Source organism: Pelodiscus sinensis, chromosome 15 (genome assembly GCF_052426305.1).
Source record: "Pelodiscus sinensis isolate ZL-2025 chromosome 15, ASM5242630v1, whole genome shotgun sequence".
Taxonomy (NCBI): Eukaryota; Metazoa; Chordata; order Testudines; family Trionychidae; genus Pelodiscus; species Pelodiscus sinensis.
In genome coordinates, this window is record NC_143066.1 from 36,808,056 (window position 1) to 36,831,191 (window position 23,136).

Sequence of the window (23,136 nt, forward strand, 5' to 3'; positions counted from 1 at the left end):
ATCGCTCGATTTCACGGACTCCACTAGGAGGATTTTACGAAACTTCTCAAGACGAGTTCTGATGATATCATAAAGTGAGGGAGCTAATTAATTACCATGATGCGCTCAGTAAATTCACAAGGCCTTTAGCATGCATTTCTGAAGGCCCTTTTTCTATGTATTGTGCCCTTTCATGGGCATATTGATTTGGCTAATAAGCTCTGACCAGTGAATAATGGAGTATTACTTTTCCTATGTAGAGTGCTTGGCAGCTAATCAAATCGCTAACTATATTTTTCAAGTCCATTTCATAATTTCAATTATTTTGTCATGACACACACTGTTAAATAATCTCTACGAGCAAATCCCCCCCCCCAAACAAGTTTTATTACTTTCTGAGTAATATCCTTTGAATAGGCAGTTCGTCCTGCATTTTGATGCTTATCTTACTTTGCAAAACGTATTTAACCTCCTCGTTAGAACTTGGGAGTCTCGCAAAGCACCCGTTTTCTGTGGAAAGTGCTACAGAAACTCTTCTTGTCCCTCTTCACACCCTTCGCTAACTATAACTCCAATTGGGCTTTGGCCTTTCTGATTACACGCCGACATGCTCGAACGTTTTTATGCTCTTCCCTAGTGACCTGTTAAAGTTTCCACTTCTTGTAAGCATCTTTTTTGTGCTTAAGCTCACTGAAGATTTCTCTGCTAAGCCAAACAGGTCGCCTGCCATATTTGCTATTCTTTCTGCATAATGGGATGGGTTTGTTCCTGCACCCTGGTTCAGACCAAAGGTCCTTCTAGCCCAGTATCCTGTCTGCCGACAGTGGCCAGCACCAGGTGCCCCAGAGAGGGTGGACCGAAGACAACGATCAAGCAATTTGTCTCCTGACATCTCTCTCCAGCCTCTGACAAACAGAGGCCAAGGACACCATTTTATCCCCTGGCTAATAGCCTTTTATGGACCTAACTTCCATGAAATTATCTAGCTTCTCTTTAAACTGTATTATAGTCCTAGCCTTCACAGCCTCCTCTGGCAAGGAGTTCCACAGGTTTCACGCTGCGCGAAGAATAACTTTCTTTTATTAGTTTTAATCCTGCTCCCAATTAATTTCCTTTGGTGTCCTCTAGTTCTTCTATTTAGGGAACTAATAAATAACTTTTCTTTATCAGCTCTCTCCACACCACTCATGATTTTATAGACCTCTATCATATCCCCCCTCAGTCTCCTCTTTTCTAAACTGAAAAGTCCCAGTTGTTTTAACCTCTCCTCATATGGGACCCGTTCCAAACCCCTAATCATTTTAGTTGCCCTTTTCTGAACCCTTTCCAAGGCCAAAATATCTTTTTTGAGGTGAGGAGACCACATCTGTACACAGTAGTTACAGTCAGTAGTTACAGGTCAAACCTACTAGGCAGCGTGGGGTTGAACCTGAACTGCTAGCCCAAGTTAAAAGCTGAATTGCGATGTTGTCACTGCTATTTTACCCCAAGTTAGTCCTTAAGCTGAGTTAAGAACACATAAGTTAAGGACACTTCCCCCTTTATTTTCTTGCCGTGAAGACACAGCTGACAGCACTCCCTCCTTTCCACGTGTTTTCTACCAGTAGGGGATGGATTTCAGCCTGTACATTTTGATTTTCAGAATAGCTGACCTAGGGATGTGAAAGGTTAACCGGAGCAGTCTCTGTCTATAGTGGGCCCGGCAAGTCGCAGACAGGGGCTGCACCGGTCGTCCAGAGCACCACCCACCCTCTTTAATTGGTTAAGAGGCTAAACATAAATTTAACTGGTTAACCCATTAAATGGGACTTTAGATCCCTAAACTGACCACATCACTTTAATGTGAATGCCCCAGTCTCCCTTTGCTGCTGAACCTTGTAGCAATCATGGCCTTGGTCTACATAAGGGCTTTATTTTGAAATAACCCCCCCTTAGGTCGAATTAATAAGTGGAGCATCCATACTACCAAGCCCATTATTTGAGATCTGTACTCTTGCTTTCCTCGAGGAATAACACTAATTCTGAAAGTTATTTCGAAATAACAGTGGTGTGGATGTGCCGGTGCCGCTATTTCAAAATAGCTACTCCACAGACTCATTCCAACTAATTACTCCCCAGTGCTTCCTGAGGCTGTAAATCGAGGTAGCGCGTCCACAGTAACAGAGCCTGCATCAGATTAATTTGGGGGGATCCCCATAGCGGGACACGCTATTTTGATTTTGTTATTTCAGGAGTTATTAAATCAATGTTAGTTATTTGGAAATAGTTTTCTAGTGTAGTCATGCCCATGGTTAGCAAGTCTGATGAGCTACCAACTTCGGTGGCAAGCAGCAGAATACGATGCCAAAAGCAACTCCTGCGATGTTCAGGATGTTTTCGGGCTGCCTTATCTGTTCTGCACTAAATAATGCAAAACCCTGGTCTCCCAGCCCAAGTATCACCCATGGTAGATGAATGCTGGCCATAACAACAAATCATATCTCAGTACATATTCATGAGGTTTGATTTACCACGATAATTATCTTTGGTATGCCTTGTTTGTGTAAAGTACTGTATGCACTGGGAATGTATTTAACTGAGAGCCATAAACCTGTCTGAAAAGGTAGCAAAGTGGAAAGGCAAAGCATTCGCAGAGCAATTCCCTTAGCAAGAAAAATTGGAATCCAAGACAATATGGAACCCACCCAAGATCCAAACTGTGACTATGTCTACACAGCAAAAACAGCAGCATGGGTTAGGACTGAATTAGCTCCTCCCCTCCAATGCATCACAAGTTGGATGCCAGCAAAATGACCCTGGCAATCTTGTACTACTGGAAAAATACCAACAAATGGTCTGGTAGCACTTTATAGACTAACAAAACAGAACACCACTGGCCATCACCTACAGCCTTCAGCTAAAACCTCTCCAATGCATCATCAGCGATCTACAACCCATCCTGAACAATGATCCCTCACTTTCACAGGCCTTGGGAGGCAGGCCAGTCCTCACCCACAGACAACCTGCCAACCTGAAGCAAATTCTCACCAGCAACTATACACCGCACCATAGTAACTCTAACTCAGGAACCAATCCATGCAACAAACCTCGGTGCCGACTCTGCCCACATATCTGCACCAGCAACACCATCACAGGACCTAACCAGATCAGCCACACCATCACTGGTTCATTCATCTGCACATCTACCAATGTAATACACGCCATCATGTATCTGCTATATACATCGGCCAAACTGGACAGTCCCTATGTAAAAGAATAAATGGACACATATCAGATATTAGGAATGGCAACATACAAAAACCTGTAGGAGAACACTGCAATCTCTTTGCACACACAGTAGCAGATTTAAAGATAGCTGTCCTGCAGCAAAAAAAACTTCAAAATCAGACTTCAAAGAGAAACTGCTGAGCTACAGTTCATCTGCAAATTTGACACCTTGGGTACGTCTAGACTACATGGCTCCGTTGACGGAGCCATGTAAAGTAGTTTACTTGGCATAGTCAAAGAAGCGGGAATTTAAATAATCCACGCTTCATTAAAATAAAAATGGCCACCGCACTGTGCTGACGATCAGCTGATCCGGCACAGCGCGGCAGTCTAGATGCAGCACGGTTGACAAGGGAAGCCTTTGTCGACCGCTCTGGTAAACCTCGCTTTGACTATGCCGAGTAAACTACTTTACATGGCTCCGTCGACAGAGCCATGTAGTCTAGACATACCCTATCAGTTTAGGATTAAACAAAGACTGTGAATGGCTAGCTAACTACAAAAGCAGTTTCTCCACTCTTGGTGTTCACACCTCCAGATCAGCTACTAGAAGTGGGCCTCACCCACCCTGACTGAATTAACCTCGTTATCTCTAGCCTTATTCTGCCCCACATATTTATACCTGCCTCTGGAAATTTCCACTACATGCATCTGATGAAATGGGTCTTTGCCCATGAAAGCTTATGCTCCAACACACCTTGTAGACTCTATAAGGTGCCACAGGTCTCCTTGTCGCTTTTGCAGATCCAGACTAACACGGCTACCCCTCTGATACTTAAGCAAGAGAAAGTTTCTCAAGGAACTTTTCAAGTCGACGTCAAGCTGATTTCCCTTTGATTTGGACAGCAGGGGACACTCAAATCAAGGGGGACCACTCCACTGGATCTGGGTAAAAGTTTTCGGCCAAAAAGTTTGGCAAAAATGCAGAAATCAAAATCGCAAATTTAAGTTGGTTTCACCATATCATTAGTTGGATCTCCCCCTCCCTGCTCCTCGAAAACTGACAATTTTGCTTCAACATTTTTGAAACTGAACATTTTGATTTTTGGGCTTGAAATGACTCTATTTCAAAATGTCCTTTAATTTTATTTAAAAAATACAGAACAATTAAGATTTGGTTGAAATCAGAACAATCCAGTGGTGGAAATGAACCATTTTGTTCGCCCCAAACTGATTTAACCCCAACTTTTTGATTTACCGAAAAAAGTTAATTTTTGATTTTGTTCTGATCCAACTTTTTTTTGGTGGTTTTTCAATGTTGTCAACAGACTGAAAATCTATTATTTGCAGCATTCACCACACGTAAACTTTAGCAAAGATGGTGCAAGCGAAGCTCATGCCCCCAGCTTTCGGAGCTGTGTGAAATCTGAACCCAGATCTGACTCCAAATTTTCTTGGCTGACCCATTTAACACCCTGCACCAAATACCCTGGATCCAAACCCTGCCAGATCCAGTGGTGTTTACATTCTGGAGCTGAACTATATCTCTTGGGCTCTCCATCAGAATTTATAGGATGTGATGAAAAGAATTATTAGTTCTTTAAATTGCCATCGCTCTCAAAACGTCCCAGCTGCTTTCCAGACAAGCCAGAGGACACAGACAACTTCTCCACTTGAAAACAGAGAGGGAATTTCAGAAGGTGGAATGCCACATATAACTTTCCGGCTCTGGGCAGAAGCTTTGGCTGCTTTTTGCTTGGGCATGCTGGGACTGTGCCTGGAGTAGCTAATTGCCCAGTGAGAAATGTAAAGGAAGGCACCAGCAGCTAAACCAGCTGAAGAAGCCCTCTGCATGAGCCTGACACTGCTTTGACTCCACTCATAGACTCACAGACTTTAAGGTCAGAAGGGACCATTCTGATCATCTAGTCTGACCCCCTGCACAGTGCAGGCCACAGAATCTCACCCACCCCTCCTAGAATAATCCTCTCGCCTAGAGCTCAGATATTAAAGTCCTCAAATGGTTTAAGGACCCCAAGATGCAGAGAACCCTCCAGCAAGTGATCCGTGCCCCATGCTACAGAGGAAGGCGAAAAATCCACTCAGTGCCAAAACTCCCATTCACGTCAAGCGAAACCCCATGGGGTGGCATAAATGACCTTGTTCAACCCCTGGAGTTAACTCCCCCCCATTTAGACAGGGGTTCCTTAGGGTGTCCTAAGAGAAGGTGGCCTCTTACATGACGGATTCAGGGAATGCTGCCTTTGTAGTTAGAGCAAGAGCTTGGGAGACATGACTTCTTGGGGGGAGGGGGGGTCTATTCCTTGCTTCGCCACTGACTCACGGTGGGTCTTGGGCATGTTACTTATGAGCTTATTTTTTTAAAAGGTGCGATGCTCTCGCAGCTTTCTGTGAATCTTACGGGGAGCAGCAGGTGAGACACACGTCACACAAATACACTGTGCCTCAGTTTCCCCATACGCAACATGAGTAGAACAACTTCTGCCTGAAAGGGGCTTTTGGTGACTCTGTTCACATTTGCAGGGTGCTTGGCGGTTTTTACAGGACAGGAGCAATAAGGGAGCTAAAGGGAATGAATATATTCTTCCTGGGCACACATGCCCTTTCAGCTGAAAAGTCTCCTTCCATTGGCCTATGTCATTCGGAGAAATCTCCTCCACGGAGGAATAAATGAGGTGCCGCTGGCATCACACTGCCCCCTCCAAATCGACTCCCTCTTATCACACGTTTTCCTGAGCAGGGCGAAATTTATTGACTGCATTTATCGCCTTCCCCTTCCCAGCTGTAACATACAGCTGCAGCAGGACCAGAGCTCTCCCCTGCCTTGGTGAGCGATCAAGACAACACAGAACTCTGGCTGCCGCTGACAGCTCTTTTAATACCACTCAGTATTTCAGGCGTTTTTCTCTGAGAAGGTGATTCTGTGTTTCCTTTCTTGGCCATGTTTGTCGCACTGCTCGCTGGCCAAGCCTCTTTCACACACTACCGGGTTTTGTAAATGACAGCTGCAGTCTACATCACAGCCTCCGCTGAGATTCTCCTCCCAGGAGCCTTCTTCTGGTGAAGGACTAGTGATGGGCTGCGTGCCTGACTTGATTAACGCAGCTTCCTGGCAAAACGGCGCAAGAAAAGCGCTAGGCCCTTGCGTTGGAGATGGGCCTGAAACCAAAATGCTCCCAAAAGTTAAGGTATGGAGCCCCATCGCAGCATGACTAATTTCCATAGAGCCTTCCAACCAGAAAAGTCCTTAAATGTTATGTAAGCTTCTCCCTGGACTGAAATGCAGCCACCTCTGCGGTGGAAGGCATCATGTAGAGGGCAGAGAGAAAGTCACAAACAGCAACCCACTTCCTGGCAAGTCCCCTTCCTTAACTGCTTAGACACAACACTCCTTTCCCATGTTTAACTAAATTTCTTCAACGACGCTTGGAAAATTTACCCTTTCAAGTTTTCTCAGTGCTTCATGGACATCTTGAAACAGGTTGCGCCCTATATTCCTTCCTACCTAGAACGGATATCACGGACCCCCCCCAACAGTTGCCTGTGTAATTCTGCCTGGAGGATACCGTCTTGTCAGAAGGCTCCATTGTGATCTTTGTGTGTTGTCGCCTGAGGTAGGAAATGAAATGATACAAACAATTGTGGAGCAAAGCAGCCTAAATCACCTTTCCTTTCCCCGCACGGTGTCTCATAGCAACACTCCGGCTCCCTTGACACTGCAGGCTTTTATTTAGCTTAGGCCCCGCAGTACTGGAATGTCTGGTGTAAATGGGGGCAGTGTTTTGTGAAACAGGATTTGTAATTCAGATTACATTAGACTTTGGTTAGGTGGGTAATTCATCATTTGCAGTACAATACCCATAATTACAGCTCTTATTGTTGCAACTGAAATTCATGTGCAATAAAGGGATCTTAGTATCATGCCAAACCTCACAGTTAATTTAGGTTCCATCTCCTTTCATTTATTTTGGAGTAAGATAATTAGATCACATAATTCGCCGCTGAACGTGCCTTCGTAACAAATACATACATGAATTAGCCTATTACACAACAAATGAAGGGAATGAAAACATGAATAATTTGAAGGATCACATAAGGAATTATTATCTGCTCAGACACATGGATACAGCCACAGCCTTTAGTACATCTTTCGTGAATTTGTTATCAGCACTGTCTGGAGTCTTGTTGCTGGAGTTTCTCGGGCCCAGACTTTCAACAGCATCGAGGCTGGCTCCCCTCCATGATGCAAAGTCCGATCTGACTGATCTATCAGCTCAAGATTCATTTTCAAAAGTGGCTGTAGGCTAGGGTTGCCAGCTGTCCGGTTTTCGGCCAGACAGTACGTTTTTCTGGCCACTGTCCGGTAAAAAAACCCAGAAAATACCGGACATGTCCGGTATTTTCTGTTTCTCTTGGACGGAAGGCCGACGGGGACAATCTTCCCCGGCCGTGTCAGACATGGGAGCGGGGAAGTGAGGAGCGCAGGGATTCATAAAGGTGTAGCGCCTTTTTTTTTTCACCCCTCAACCAAGTTTGCTCAACAAGTTTGGTCGCCTGTTTTTTGTTTTTTTTTGCCATGTTTGCGATTTTTGGTGAAAACATTTGGCAAGCCAACTTTGAGGAGCTAAATCCCAGAGCCTAAAGGGTTCAGCCACCTAACCCCGCCACTGCAGGAAGAGGCTGAAAAACCTTTCAGGAACTAGGCCTTGGGAGCCTACCTCCCTAACAGCTTTCCCAGCAGGGCCGACAGCCACTGTGGGCCCCAGGGCAAAGTGTGTGTAGGGGCCTGGCTCTATGCCCCCAGAAGGGGCAGGACCTTGAGAGGAAGGGGTGGGGTTGAGAGCAGGGGGCCCTTTGTGCTGCTCAGCCCAACCGTCACCCCGGCCCTCAGGGTATGTCTACACTGCAGAGCTTTTTTGGAAAACTGGCATTTTTTCCAAAAAAAGTCACTTACGTCCACACTGCAATCACGTTCTTTCAAAAAAAAAATGGAAAGAACAGAGGGTTTTTTCCGACATTGGTAAACCTCTTTCTACAAGGAAGAAGCCTTTTTCCGAAAGAGCTCTTTTGGAAAACGGCGTGTGTGGACGGGGAAGAGGGAGTTCACTCGCAAGAAGAGGAAAGAGGAAAAAGCACAGGTGCCCTGGTGGCCATTTTGCCCAATCACAGCTTACATGCGAGGGAGCGTCCATTCAGTGGGGATGCTATCTGTCGAAAAAGCAGATTGCTTTTTTGATGCGCTTTGGCAGTGTGGACGCTCTCCTTCAGAAGAAGTTTTTTCAGAAGATCTCTTCCGGAAAAGCCTCTTCTGAAAGAAACCTGCCGTCTAGACGTAGCCTCAGAGCTGCACGGAGCAGCAGAGCAACGCTCTGGCCGCAATTAAAAGGCACCTGGAGGCAGCGGCCAGGAGTTCTGGGCTCCTTTGAATCTCCAGGCCCCGAGACAATTGCAATTGCTCTCTCTACCGACCACCCCCCTGCATTGCTGGGCCTGGGCTTTCCAAAGCAGGTCTACACAGCACCCTCTTTACAACTATGTATAGCCCAGGTACACTGCATGCCCCCTAGCATGGGTATAAATAGCAATGTAGACAGTGAGGATTAAGGATGTTAAAATGTGGTTAACTGACTAGTCGACTAATTGATGGAATTTCCTCCTTTGAAATGCATTCCTCCTTCTGCATTCCTCCTTTGAAATGTACAAGAGCCCCTGCTGGGGCTCTTGTACATTTCAAAGGAGGAATGCGGAACTCCGCATGCAGCCTGGGGCTAGAGGGAAGTCCTGCTGACTCTGAGATACAAGGGGCATTGGCCTGCTTTGAAATGCACAGGAGTCCCTAGTGGGGGCTCTTGTGGATTTCAAAGCCATGGAGCCCGGGATCAGTGGGGGACTCAGAGTCCTCTGCTGATCCTGGGCTTCATGCTACGCTGCATGCTGCTAGGAGCCCAGGGTCAGCTGGGGACTTCCTCGCTGACCCCAGGCTCTCCACAGATGCCTCTTTGAATTCAGCAGATGTGTGGTTCAAAGGGACAACCACCGAACAGCTGATCCAAGGATCAGCTGTTCGACGGCTGTCCCTTTAAACAACGTATCCGTGGCATTTCCCCAGAGCCCAGCTGACCCTGGGCTCCTAGCGGCATGCAGTGTACGGGTCTCAAGAGTCCCCCGCTGATCCCGGGCTCCATGACTTTGAAATGCACAAGAGTCCCCACTGGGGTCTCTTGTGCATTTCAAAGAAGGCACCCACGCACAGCCCGGAGTCAGTGGGACATCCCGCTGTACCCGGGCTGTACGCAGAGTTCCGCATTCCTCTTTTGAAATGTACAAGAGCTCCAGTGGGGGCTCTCGTACATTTCAAAGGAGGAATGTGGAAATGCCTATCGACTAGTCAAAAAACTATCCAATAAGCAAATGCTCTTCTAGTTGACTAGTCGACTAGTCTTTAACATCCTTAGTGAGGATGTGACTCGGTGAGTAAAGACACACATGAACTCGGAGTAGGGGGGAGGGTATACATCCTACACGGCCATCTGCATTCCCACGCAGCACCTCCCACATTTACACTGCGGTTTTGCAGTGTGGTATCCTGCTGCCCTTTGCTGCTGGAGGCTCTCCCTCTTCCAGTGTTGGGGAAAGGTTCCCACATGGAGGAAGCTGTGGGGAAAGGCCCCGCTGTGCCCCCGCCAGAGTCTTTCTGGCACAGGTGGGTAGACCCCAGTGTGAATGAAACCGGCACTTCCCTGTGACATGTAGTTGTGCACACCCTTCACGGGGAGACACAGTCAAGAAACTTGGGCCATGTCTACACTTCAAGGTGGGGGTGTAATTCCTTGCACAAGGAGACAAGCCTGATTGTCACTAGGCACGGACAGTAGCCACGCCAGCGTATAGGAGGAGGGGGCGCTGAGTTGGTTCACGGGGTTGCGGAGAGGTATGTACTTGGAGTGGCTAGCCCTCCTTTTGTGGCTACGTTCTACTATGCTAACTGCCTAAGCTCACCTCCGAAGATGACTTACGTCAGCGTGGCATCGCACTCAGAGTGGAGCAATGCCTACATCCCATTAAAAATGTGGGTCTAACTTACCGGTCCCCCTGGGGTGTTGACATTGCTTTTGCTTTGTCACATCGCAGGTTCTCCAAACCCTTCTCAGTAGAGAGGTCACTTGGCTACCTACTGCAACACGGGCACTTCTAGGAGAGGGAAGAGCAGCTGTCCAATCGTGTATCACATGCTACACTACAAACCGAGGAGGGTGATGGATCTGAATCTGGAGTTACCCCAGTTGGAATTTGCCCATACCTCAAGGTTACCCTTTCACTATCACCATTGCAAACAAAGCAAAATGATTGGCCAGAAGTGAGCAGGACCTTGGATCTGTCTCACCCCAAAGATGACACGTTCAGCGGTAGAACACCTCCTATTCAGTGAGCTGGGACAATTATAGGGAAGTGCGAGGCCCTCTAAAAACATCAGCCGTATTCCTGCAACTGCCAGGACTTTCCCTGGAGGTCCGGCCTGGGCCATCATGATTAGCGGATGAAATTGTAATGAGAATTTAACGGACGCTGATTTCCAACAGTTGTTTTGATTGAGTATGTAATGACTTAGATAATGCTTAATATTATTCATATTTTCATAGCCCCCTTAAGCAGTCACCTTGATGGCCAGCTTTGCCAGTCAAGTAACACTGTTTCCTATTTCTAAAAGCTCAAAGCGAAGGCACTACATGGAAACCAACTCCAGAAGAGAGCTGGCTGGGTATAGAATTGTGAGGCTGAAACCAAACACAAAGCTCCCAGTACAGAACAGCAGGATGTCACAATGATCTATATCCCCCGTACCAGCCATCTGTTATCCCAAAGGAATCAATTCAAGTCTTGGAACCATCCTGCTCGAGGGCTGAGCTTTCTTTCCGAGGTGAACGCTACACGCTCCGTCTGGGATAGCGTTTGCTCCCGAGACCAAGTGGAAGGAACAACTTGTTTCCCAGCATTGACGCCTCCACACACATGTGGTCACTTTGAACTGATGTGCATGGCACTTCCGCACTCAATTGGCCTTTACTCCTCTCCCCTCTTTTTTTGCAACAATGCCACCGCTTACAGATGGGAAGCCATAAGAGATCACATGTGCCATGCCAAACAAGCGCTGATAAAGTGCTTAACCTCCTGTTGGAAAAGGAAGATGCCAAAGGTGACAGCACATTGGTGGACCTGGCTATCGTTCTTATTTTTAACTCCCCCTTTTTTCCAGCACCACACAGCACCAATCAAGAACACTAAAAGTCAGGAAGGCAGCTCGTATTTTGAAACATTCATTCCAGGTGGGTACCAATGCGATTTTAACATAGCAGAGGTCTGGGACTCATCTAAGCCTTGCTGGGTGCATGAGAGCAACAGATAGCAGTGGTAACATAACTCAAGACGTGCCATTGGGACAGCATTTGAAAGCAAACAACATATGCAGATCGGCCTGTCTTCTTTGGGAGCTGGGGTGTCTTAGAATGCTAAGAGAACAGAAGAACAGAGGCGAAATTTAGAAAAGAAAATCACCTCAATTACAAATGCCAACAGCCAATTATTAGGAATTAATATAATCAAAAGGGTACCAAGTAGAAGAAAAAAAAAACTAGTGGCAGAATCTGAAGAACACCAATGAGAGGAACTAAAGATCCTACCATTGGGAAATTCCTGCATGCCAGAAAGTAGAAGGACCATGTGAGCACAAAGTTTGCAACAAAGTTCACCTATTCATGAATATTTGTGTCAATACTTCACCCCATCAGCCTTACTTCTTCCCAACTCTTCTCACTACTCTCCGATTTAACCTTTTCTTACATCAGTCACCAAACTACAATGCAGCAGCTAAAAACAATGACATGCCTTGCCAATCTTCATTGCAATATTCCCCGCAGTCTCACTGGAACCATCTCGTCTTACCCCTTCAGCAAGGACTCTGCATTCTTTACCAAACATTGCACAGCTATGTAAGATACAAGCCAGCATGCTACACGCAGTGAAGGGGAGCAAAACCCGGCAGTAAAGTCCTCAAGAGGAGAAGAGAAGAAGCTGTGAAATCACCACTGCTACAACTCTGTAGGCTTAGGGCTCTGGAGACTTCTGAAGGATAGCACAACAACTGCTTTTTAGGTAAGTCTTCACTAGGGAAAGGGCGGTGTTAGCTCGTATTCGGTAATGGACATGAGGTCAACTCTTAGTGAAGAGACAATATTTCTCAGCTTTGTTGTGTCTCAGTAGCTCAAGGCAAAAACTATGGGACACCAGGTGAAAATAACCATCTAGGACAGTGATTCCCAACCTTTTTCCCATGGAGGAACCCCTAAAATAATTTTTCATATCCCAAGGAACCTATGAAAATGTTTGCTTGGCCAGAAACAGTTGACATCGGGGAGCGCAATTCAATTACTGCTAAATTATTGTCAAGAACATTTATTTGTAAAGAGCTGTTATATATATATATATATATGCGTCAGATTACATTGTAAGACTTTTTATTTATTTATTTATTCCACGATTTCTCGTGGAAGCCAGGACGACGGTTTACGGAACCCCAGGGTTCCACGGAACCCGGGTTGGGAAACACTGATCTAGGATTTCACCTTGTGTTAGTTCCCATATGTTAGCTAACGTGAGATAAGCACACACCATCTGCAACTTGCTTGAAACTCCTCGTTGTTTTGCTTGAAGCAGACTAACATGGCTACCCTTTTGAAACTATTGTCAAAGAAGGTCTCTGTGATAAGATAATCAGTTGATTCCTGCATCGTAATCTCTTTAGTAGTCACTGCTTTTGAGATTGGAAGTGATTCCTCCTTTGGGTTGAATTTACATACAAAGCTGCACTAGTTTAACTAAGGGTTCAGTTCAGTTACAGGGATGCAGCTGTGTGCATGTGTAATATACTCACAAACGTGTTCATAGTCTGCCTGTGTGCTGATGCACAGAGAATAAGGGTTGCTACAGCCCCTCAAATTGGAGCAAGCTCTTAGTTTTAGCCCTGGAGGTCCTCAGTACAATCCTGGCCAGCCTAGATGACACACCTCAAAGACGAAATTGCATACTGTGGTTTAAACAGGACATGCCTCGGGCTACGTCTAGACTTATTTTTGGGCATTCAATTTAGCAGGTCTAATAAAGATCTACTAAACAGAATGCCGAGGGCATGCCCGGTACTGCTCAATTTGCGAGTAGTAAGGGAAGTCAGCAGGAGCTTTGTTCCCATCAGCCTCCCACTGTAGAGACGGTGCCGAGCGTGACTTCAGGTACATCGACTCCAGCTATGTTATTTACGTTGCTGGAGTTAAGCCGACCTTCCAGGTCGAGTATACACCTGTCCTCAGTTCAGCTTGCACATGTAAGCCATGTTTACACTGATGTACTCTGTCCACACTCAAAGCTGTACTGCTTACAGTGGTGCAACTTGTGTGTAGAAAATCCACGTTCCTTCCACAATTTATATACACGGGGTGGGAAACAATTTCAGCCTGACCCTTGTTACCTTATTCCCCAGATTGGTATTATTTTGGGCGAGACTCCACAGAAACTCACACCAAAGAACTCAGCTAAACTGCTTGTTTCAGAAGAAATGTCTATTATACTTTGATATTCCTAATTCAAACTAGAGCACTCATTTGGAGAAAAAGAGCGCTCGGGCTCAGATGTGCATGAGATAATACAAGAGGGGAACTGAAAGTTAAAACGATAAAATTTATGCTCTATTACTCTTGACTTCAGAGACCAGTCTGCCAGGGACTTGATTATCTGTTTCACTGCATCATGGGTAACCATTTAAACATTTATGGTGAATATAAAACACTCCCATCCCAACCTAGATGCACTTTGCACTGGTGTAAATGACTGCAGAAGGAGAACATCTGAATATATATCTTTTTATAGATTTTGAGGCTAGAGAAGACCATCCCATCTGTAAAGCCCGGCAAATCCGCAGATATCTGCTTTATATCCGTGGGTATGGATGCAGATATCCACGGCTCATTTTTGTGGACACAGATGTGGATGGTGATACAAATTTTGTATCTAGAACCCTGCAAATTGTTGGATTTCTGTTTCATATAGGCAGGTATCTGCATCCGCAGATGTGGATGCAGGTATCCGTGGCTCATTTTTGCAGATACAGATGTGGGTGCAGATACACATTTTGTATTCTGGCAGGGCTATTCCCATCTGACCACTGGTATAACAAGCCAGAACATTTCACCCACTAATACGTGGATTGAGCCCAAATCTAGTGGGTGGGCTAGAGGGTATTTCTTTAGAAACACGTTCAATCCTGATTTAAAGGCTTCAAGTAATGGAGAATTCACCACATCCCCTTGGTAAGTAGCTCCATTGCTTAACGAATTTAACCATTAAAAATGTGTGTCTTATTTCTAGCCTGAATTTACTGAATTTCAGTTTGCAGCCACTCAACCTTGTTATGCCACTGTCTGCTTGATGGAAAAACCCCTTCTGCGATCAGAAACCTTCATTTCCATTTTGAAAATATATTGATAAATGTCACAGTTTGCCTCTCTCCAAAAGGCACACAGTTTATTCTTTGGTTCATTTACCTGACACATCCCATCTATTTACCAGTTTCATCCTATTGCAGCAAAATCCATTTTCAACTAACATGTGTCAAAAATCCTCCAAGCAACATGGGCGGGGGGAAGGGGAACAAGACAAAGCAAACAGTTGTAAAATCCTACCTGAAAAATAGCTATCCAGGCATAGCCAATGTTATCAAAATTAATAGCTCCATTGTGTGGATTTAAATCCCCTGCCTCGCATACATTGTAATATTGGTTCCAGTTTATGCAGGCATTCCTGTGGCTGAAATCTGGGTTATACAAATTTTGGTTGTAGGAGTCCACGCTCAAGGTACACTCCACCCTGTCCTCCTTCCTGTTTGGGATATTGGAGCATTTCTGCATGCCGTTATCCCGGTGGGACGAGCAGATGAACGGATTCTCCTCCCCTTCTTCTGTCCGGTAATACGGCTTCAGGGAAGTAAGGTTGTATGTCCTAACGAGAAAGAAGCAGATGACAGAGGGTTAGGGCTTATCGACACTCGCATGTGTTGTCACATGCAACCGGCCTTTTGGTGACAAAACAGTGAGAGCACTTACACCACAATGCAACTTTGATCAGGAAAAACACCCAGTTTTGGTGACAAAAAACTTTCAACCCTGTGAGAGACTTTTGTCTTTTCCCCTTTTGTTGTGCACAAGGAGACAGTGTGGACTCTGCGGTTTGTTTTGTCAAGAGAACAAACTTCTGCCAGTATCCCACAATGCCAGGCCTGATAGCTTTGCTCAGTGTTTTGTGATCTCTGCTGCCCTGCAAGCACGCATCCCCTCCCCTTTCAAGCTATTTGGCGGCTGAGTGAGCTGCTCCATTTAGGGAACAAACAAAGAGCAAATCACTGCAATGCTCCTGTTTTGCCCTGCTAGGAACACAGGAGTAGGCAGACTGGTGCTGCAGGGGAAGGCTGGAGAGACCGTTGTACTGCTTTGACACGGAGAGCTCTCAGAGCTACGAGGGAATCCCAAGAAACACAGGGATCAGCTCTGGTTTCCCACAATACTGCACTGTGGGATGCTGACCCACAATGCTTTGCTTTATTTGTGGATGGGGAGCTAGCAATGTGGCCATGAAATGTCAACAATGGGAGGCAAAAAAAAAACACTGTTTAATTGGTTTTCACTTTTGGCAACATTTGCATGTCAACAGTACTTTTGTCGCCAAGTCTTCCCATTGTAAACATAGCCTGAGTGTCTTATACCACGATTTGTTTCAACAGAAGGAGATGCCATGGCCTGATAGATGCTGATTTTGGCATGGAATTGAGGATTGCTTTTCTCTCAAATGGGCTATATAATTTGGACAGAGCATGGGGGAAAAGTGGCAGAATCTCAAATGAAAAAAAAAAGATCTGAGTGAACAGGAGTGAAAAGTGTTATTATTCTAAACTAACAGTCTTAGAATGGTAGAGAATGGAGTGAAGCAAAGGAGGTTATCCAGGGTATCAGCATTGCAGTGTAAGCCCAGCATTAGTAGACCTCAAGTTAGCTGACCTTCCTACCCTAGGGCTTGAGCGTGTACACTCATTTGTAACTCCAGGATAGAAATAGTTGAACTCAGGGTTCCAATATCTACATTCTGTGGGCCCAAGTCTAACCATTCCTATTCCAGAGTTCCTGGTGCCCTCCCAAAATGTGCCCACTCTAACCCTTAGTTCATGGTGCAATATGGCCAAACTCCACTGTGCACCAAACTTGACTGTCCAGAGGACAAAGAAAGCTGGGATACTTTTGGCAGACTCCCAGAGTACTAGTCCAGAGGGGTGGCTCGACCCCTGCATCCCGGCTTGACTCAGACTTGGACCCTCCCCATGAGTCCTGGGATCAAGCCCTGGTTTAACATGATTCGTGTGTGGATAGAAGTGGGGTTTGGCTTGAGCCTGAGTTCGAACCCTAGGCTTACACTGAAGTGCAGATGTAGCCTCTAGCTCCAAGTGATGGGAAAATGTTTCTAGGGCTGAGTAGTTTCTTGGAATATCAGAAGACAACTGACAGAGCAGGACAATAACACCGTAATGAAGAAAGAAAGAAAGAAAGAAAGAAAAGCACAAAACTCTTAGGGTACGGCTAGACTGCGAGGATCTATTGGAAAAAGATACGCAAAATATGCATCTTTGCATATCGTTTTCCAATACTTTTGTCGGAAGAGGCTTTTCTGAAATTTGGGAAGTCTATAGACTGGGCCAAATTTTGGAAACCCCCGCTTCTTTTGAAATCTCCTTTTTCCTCGTGGAATGAGGAATACAGGGCTTTCCGAAAGAGCATGTTTGCTCTCCTGCAAAAAAAAGCTGAAGAGCAAATGCGTTCCCTGGATACGGTGGAGTTTTTTTGGGATACCTCTGGTATCCCGAACACCCGCCCCCACAGTCTAGCCATACCCTTACAAGCATTTCCAAGTACTCAAATATGCATAGGCTCAATCCTGCTCCTACTAAAGTCTGCTATAAACATTAGGGCTGTGTCTAGACTGCATCCCTTTTCCGTAAAAGGGATGCAAATTAGACACATCGCAATTGCAAATGAAGCGGGAATTTAAATCCGCCCCCACTTCATTAGCATAAAAATGGCTGCTGCTTTTTTCCAGCTCGGAGCTTTGCCGGAAAAAAGCGCCAGTCTAGACGCGGACCTTTCGGAAAATAAAGCCTTTTCCGAAAGATCCCTTATTCCTTATTTTAAGAGGAATAAGGGATCTTTTGGAAAAGGCTTTATTTTCCGAAAGATCCATGTCTAGACTGGCACTTTTTTCCGGCAAAGCTCTGAGCCGGAAAAAAGCAGCAGCCATTTTTATGCAAATGAAGCGGGGGGGGATTTAAATCCCCGCTTCATTTGCAATTGCGATGTGTCTAATTTGCATCCCTTTTACGGAAAAGGGATGAGGTCTAGACACAGCCTAGGAGTAGCATCACTTTTTTGGGGGGGGGGGAGAGGGGGGAGACTACAAACAGCATTCCTAGGCAGTAGGGTTAGTAGACCCTGGAATCACCTTGCTGTGGAATGTCCAGAATTCTTACTATTTGCAACATTTAAAGGCAGAATGGACAAAAGCACTGGAGAATAGACCCTGCAGGTAGGGGAAAATTAGAAGACCTAATATGTATTCTCCATGCCTAATTTTTTACAACCAGATTTTATTAGACATTTATAGAGCATTGGACCCCCTCTGCCATGTATATTGGTCAAACTGGACAGTTTCTGTGCTAAAGGATAAATGGACACAAAACAGACAGCAGGAATGGTAACACATAAACCCGTAGGGGAACATTTTAACCTCCCTGGACATTCAGTAATAGATTTAGAAGGAGCCATTTTTTTACAAAATAATTCAAAACCTGATTACAAAGGGAGGCATCTGACCTCGAATTCCTGCACAAATTCAATACTATCAGTTTAGGATTTAATAAGGCTCTTAACTGGTTAACACATTACCAAGGCAATTCCCCCTCCCTTGAGACCCACATTTCCACACCAACTGCTGTGAATGAGCCACTTCCACCCTGATTGGATTGGCCTCATTTGCTCAAGTACCTCCTTTGTTTGTCATCCATATATGCCCAGGCCTCTGTAAACTCTACTCCAACTTATCTATGAGGTGGGTTTTACCCAGGAAAGCTGATGCCCTAATTATTAGATCTGTTAGTCTCTAAGGCTACGTCTACACTGCACCCTTTTGTTGGCAAAGGATCCCTTTGAGGTAAAAGGGATCTTGCACAAAAAAGGGATTTTGTGCAAAATGGCCCCATCTTCACTGTTTCTTTTTGCGCAAAAACCTCTTCCTCAAAAAGCATCAGCAGAGAATATGCAAATGACAGCACGACAAATGCTAATGAGCGCTTCATTTGCATTGTCTCTACCAACAGAAGGGTGCAGTGTAGACATAGCCTAAGGTGCTACAGGACTCCTTGTTGCTTTTGCAGACACAGACTAACACGGCGACCCCTCTGAGACTTGCATAGAGAGTCTGCCTTTTAATATTGGACCATAATAGGAGACAACTGGCAAATACGGATGACTAACAGTTGGGGAACTCTAGGAGTCTGCTCAGAACACCTGAGGAAGGGGCAAGGACTGAATTCTTGCCTACAATGGAAAATTGAAAAGTCTGATTTCCGTCTCAGCCATCCCCAGGCCCAACCACGCAGACGGAGATTTTCTTTGGAACTACACAGATAATGGAGATCAACTACATACAGATTTCTTCACTCCTTTCTATGAACCCATACAATAACAGGGTCTCCACAACTGTCTTCTTTGCAGCGGTCTTCCTAGTCATTCTTTGCTCTGTTGACTGGATGCATCTCTAGAAGCCCTGAGATTTTAGGGACTGTCCCGATCCCTTGCAACCCCCCCCCCCCAAAGTCTGAATTTAATGCTCAGAGCTTAAGATTATAAAACAGTTATACCCTCCTGGCTTAGCCCCTTTCCCCCAGTCCTCTGCAGATGTCAGTAATCAACTCAGAAAGACATAGGATAGGAGGAATCAAACAGCTCTCTCCAATTCTACAAGCCAAATACACCGAGAGGCGTTGGACAATTCATCTGCAAATTCAGTTCTCACACTGATGACCTACCTCCTCAATCGAGATGGCTGCGACATTATCAACCTAACATTCAATGAAGGTGCCAACAGCTCTTTTTCTGTGTAGATTATTGCGTTAGTACCCTTCCTATCTAATTGCTATCCTATGATCCTCATCTGCTTCTTTGAACTATCCAATCTTTAGGATAGTTACCAGTTCTGCCTACTTGTTTTTCCCTTTGATATTTTTGTACCCTCTGTTCTTTGTTTCCTGCCCCCTTCCTTTTTTTCCCTTCCCCCTTCTCCCCTATTTATTTAGGGCAGTGGTCCCCAACCTTTTGGGGCTGCCGGGCACCTTAGGGCGGGGCCGCTCATGTACTGGGTATCTAGGGGCGGGGCCATGCACACGTTGTGCGCCATAGGGCGGGGGATGCCCATGCACCACGCACATGGGGCTGACCCAGATGATTTGGCGGGCGCACATAAATGCCCCGGTGGGCACCATGGCGCCCGTGGGCACCGCATTGGGGACCACTGATTTAGGGGCTGCACATCCTAAACTCAAAACTCTGGTCATCTGAAGAAGTGGGCTGTGCCCATGAAAGCTCATGAAACCATCTACATATTTTGTTAGTCTATAAAGTGCTACCAGATCATTTGTTGTTTTTTAAGTTTATCCTGTACAGACTAACTCGGCTACCCCCTGAAGCTTCTCATACAAAGTCTCAGTTTTGGGACCTTGCATAGAGATGTAGTTGCATCTAAGTTTTACCTACCAGGTGTGGACTTTTCCTATCCATGTGTGGAATAAATGTTTCTATGTGCACCAAGGCATGTGTGAATGTGCACCATTAGTAGAAGCAAAAATCTCTCTGTGGGCGCTCTGCTAATCAGCTGGGTGGCATTCAAATCTCTCCTAATGCAGCACACCCCAGGCCCAAACTGGGGGTCCACAACCATGAGCGAGCGCAGCCTTCAACGGGAGTGACCCACATGCAGGCACACCCATGAGGGAAGAGGCCGCCAGCCCCACATAGAGAGGGGATGGCGGAGGCATGCTCTCCTGCTCCCTCAGAGGACTCGTGAAGACCAGGCTACCTGGGTAGAGTGCCCCCAAAGCCTTGTCCATTGCCTCAATTAAGCAGCGCCCCGGTGTCCGTCTCCCGCCTGGCTGGCTACGAAGCACGTCTCCGAACCAGACTCATTAGTTTCCAGCTTGGGAGATAACGTTTTTAAAGAGCTGGAACCAGCGTTTCCGCCGCAGGTCTCAGCTGCCCTATCTCTGGTTGCAGGCCGGAACAGAACGTTCCCCGCCACCGCTCGGCTGCTCAAACTCTCGCACACGCAGGAACCCCCCCAACCTCGTCTCACGTCACCTCCTTTTGTCAGAGAAGCCCCCGCGCTTTTCCCTTTCAGCTGCCACACTGAAATGTTGTTCCCAGCCGCCCGTCAGCAGGCCAGGCCTGGGCTAGAATCGGGGGCACTGCCTCGTGTTCCGTCAAGTTATCACCCGAAAAGCTTGCCTGCAGCAGCTTGGCTTTAATGAAATATTTAATCTGTGCCGCTCTCTATAATTACTAGCCATGGATGGGATCCAGCTCCCCGGTTTGAGTCCATTGTTGAAATGGAAGGATTAACAACGCAGGTTTCAGTCAGGCGCAGTGAAGAGCGGCTGTATCGTCCTGCTGCCCCCCCCCCCACTTCAACCAGACATGCAGCCTCCAGTCTTGGCCTCTTCACACCCACAGAGCTCGACTGATTCCTCCCAACTCAGGCCTCCAGCCTCCTCCCCTCCTTCCAGTCCTGGGTTTGTCCCATAGCTCTGTCAATACTTCTCAATCCTGACCTACTGCCCCCCTGCTCTTCCAGCTCTGGGGTCTCCCCTGAGCTCTGCCCCTGCCCCTCAGTCCTCCTTTTCTCTCGGCGCTTCCAAAGCCCCTCATTCCCAACTCACAGCCCCTTACTGTGCCACCCCCAGGTCCCTCTAGAACAGAGACTGTCAAACACAGCAGATGAGGGGCTAGACGCCTCCCACCTCCGCAGCTGCGCTTGTACAAGTCTAAGAATACACACAGAACCCCCCCGGAAAAGCAGCGGGTTGCCCGCTAGAGAAAGCCCTTCCACTGGTACTACTTTTGGAAGTAGTCTGTCAACCTGACCATTGCAGCTGCCTCCTGAGGTGACAGTTATTCACCACAGCTCTGAGGGGGAGCAAGCCTGAAGGAGGGAAGCCAAGAAGGACCCCAAACAATGTTGGGGAACCACCATTTTCTCTTCTTTATGTCTTAAGGGCCACAGGCCAACATAATTTCGCTGAGGCTATGTACTTTCACCTCAGAAAGAAGGCCCTGAGAATTGGGGAGGGGAGGGAACTCAATGGAGCTCATCTGTCGGAAGAAGTCGGAGAGTTTGAGCCTGCCCAGACTGCTTTCGCCCTCACATCACCCACTCCCCACCACACCATCTCCGATTCCCTGTCGTTTTGTCCCATCCAGCTGTGGCACCAGCAAGCCGCAGCAGAGATGCAATTCCTGGTCCTCTCCACTGCATGCTTTTCTGTGGTGAGGCTCTAGTGGTCTCATAATTAGGCGTGTGGGGTGGTTGCCAAAGACTTAGGGGTTTCATAGGGAGGCAGGAGGTAAGAGGTGGGTACATGGCGATAGGAGAACACAGTTATAGGTGCAGTATAGGGCCCCACAAAATTTAGGACTGGCCGTGTTCTTCGTCCCTAACAGCATCACGAATGAGGTGAGGATTGCTCCATTATAAGGCCTGAGAGATAACTTCAGTTTGATGCTGCAACCTTTTAATACCGGTGGCCACAAACTGTGATGCCATGCTAGTATGCCACAAGCCCAGCATTGTCAGGCTTGTTTCCTCAGGCCAGGAAGCTGGGCCCATCCATTTGTTCATCACATCCTTGTGTCAATGCAGCTAAGTTATTTGGGTGCAGCACCATGGCGCAACATCATCACAGGAAGACCGCAACCATGCCCCACGCGGATCACTGATAATTGGTCTGCAGATGCAGTTAGCTCAACAGCGTCACAACACAATCCCACAACCTCGCTCATTTTTCCCTGCAGGGCCAACTTTCAATAAGAGTCAAAACCAACAGGCCCAAAACCAAATTCTGGACCCAAACTTCACAGCCTGGGCCCACCCCAGAAGTGGGCAACAGCAGACACAAACGAATTAGCAAATGCTAGAGAGAAACACGGCGAAGAACAGCCATTCTGGGGTTCCTCTCAAGTCCTCTTCCTTGCTGAAAAAGTTGCATTTGCCTCACTAAATGCAACCTTCCTCTTGGCGTACAGAACAAACTTCAGACATCCCCAGTTCCCAATTAAAAACAATTTGGTTTTTCAATCAATCCATCTCCAGGCGCGTCCCTGGGAAGAACAAGCAGGGCATTAATAAGGAGCAAATCAGCCATCTCAAACGCGTTCTGTTGTTTCAGAATTAAAAATAAAATTAAAAAAAGCCCATTACCGAGGGCTGTATGCTTATCTCCAATCTGATTTAATTAGTCTGGGATTCCGTTTATGGTTCTGGAAGGCTAAGATAACTGGGAGCTTTAATTGCTGTCTGGCTGGTATGTGTCTTTTCACTAGTCTGTTCTTACACCTGTAATTTCTGGGACAAGGCAGTGAAGTGTTAGAGCTTAGCACTTTTCACACTATTTTTCCAGTACCTGTGCAGATCCACGTGGACCAATAATGCTGATGTGCTTGGGCAGATCAAGCACAGACACTTTGCAACTAATCAATACCACTGGGCGGGGCAGGGGGGAGTAAAAAGAGGTTTAGT

General features: G+C 46.4%; 1 protein-coding gene across 3 annotated transcripts in view; it reads right to left on the reverse strand.

The window, feature by feature from the left end:
• The window catches only part of CACNA1H (calcium voltage-gated channel subunit alpha1 H), a 576,049-nt gene that overhangs the window by 186,960 nt on the left and 365,953 nt on the right, over nt 1-23,136 (reverse strand). For all 3 annotated transcript variants that reach the window (XM_089769319.1, XM_075899792.2, XM_089769320.1), the window contains exon 7: nt 14,937-15,252. In XM_089769319.1, coding sequence (XP_089625445.1) covers nt 14,937-15,252 — 316 coding nt within the window. The remainder of the gene's footprint in view (nt 1-14,936; nt 15,253-23,136) is intronic.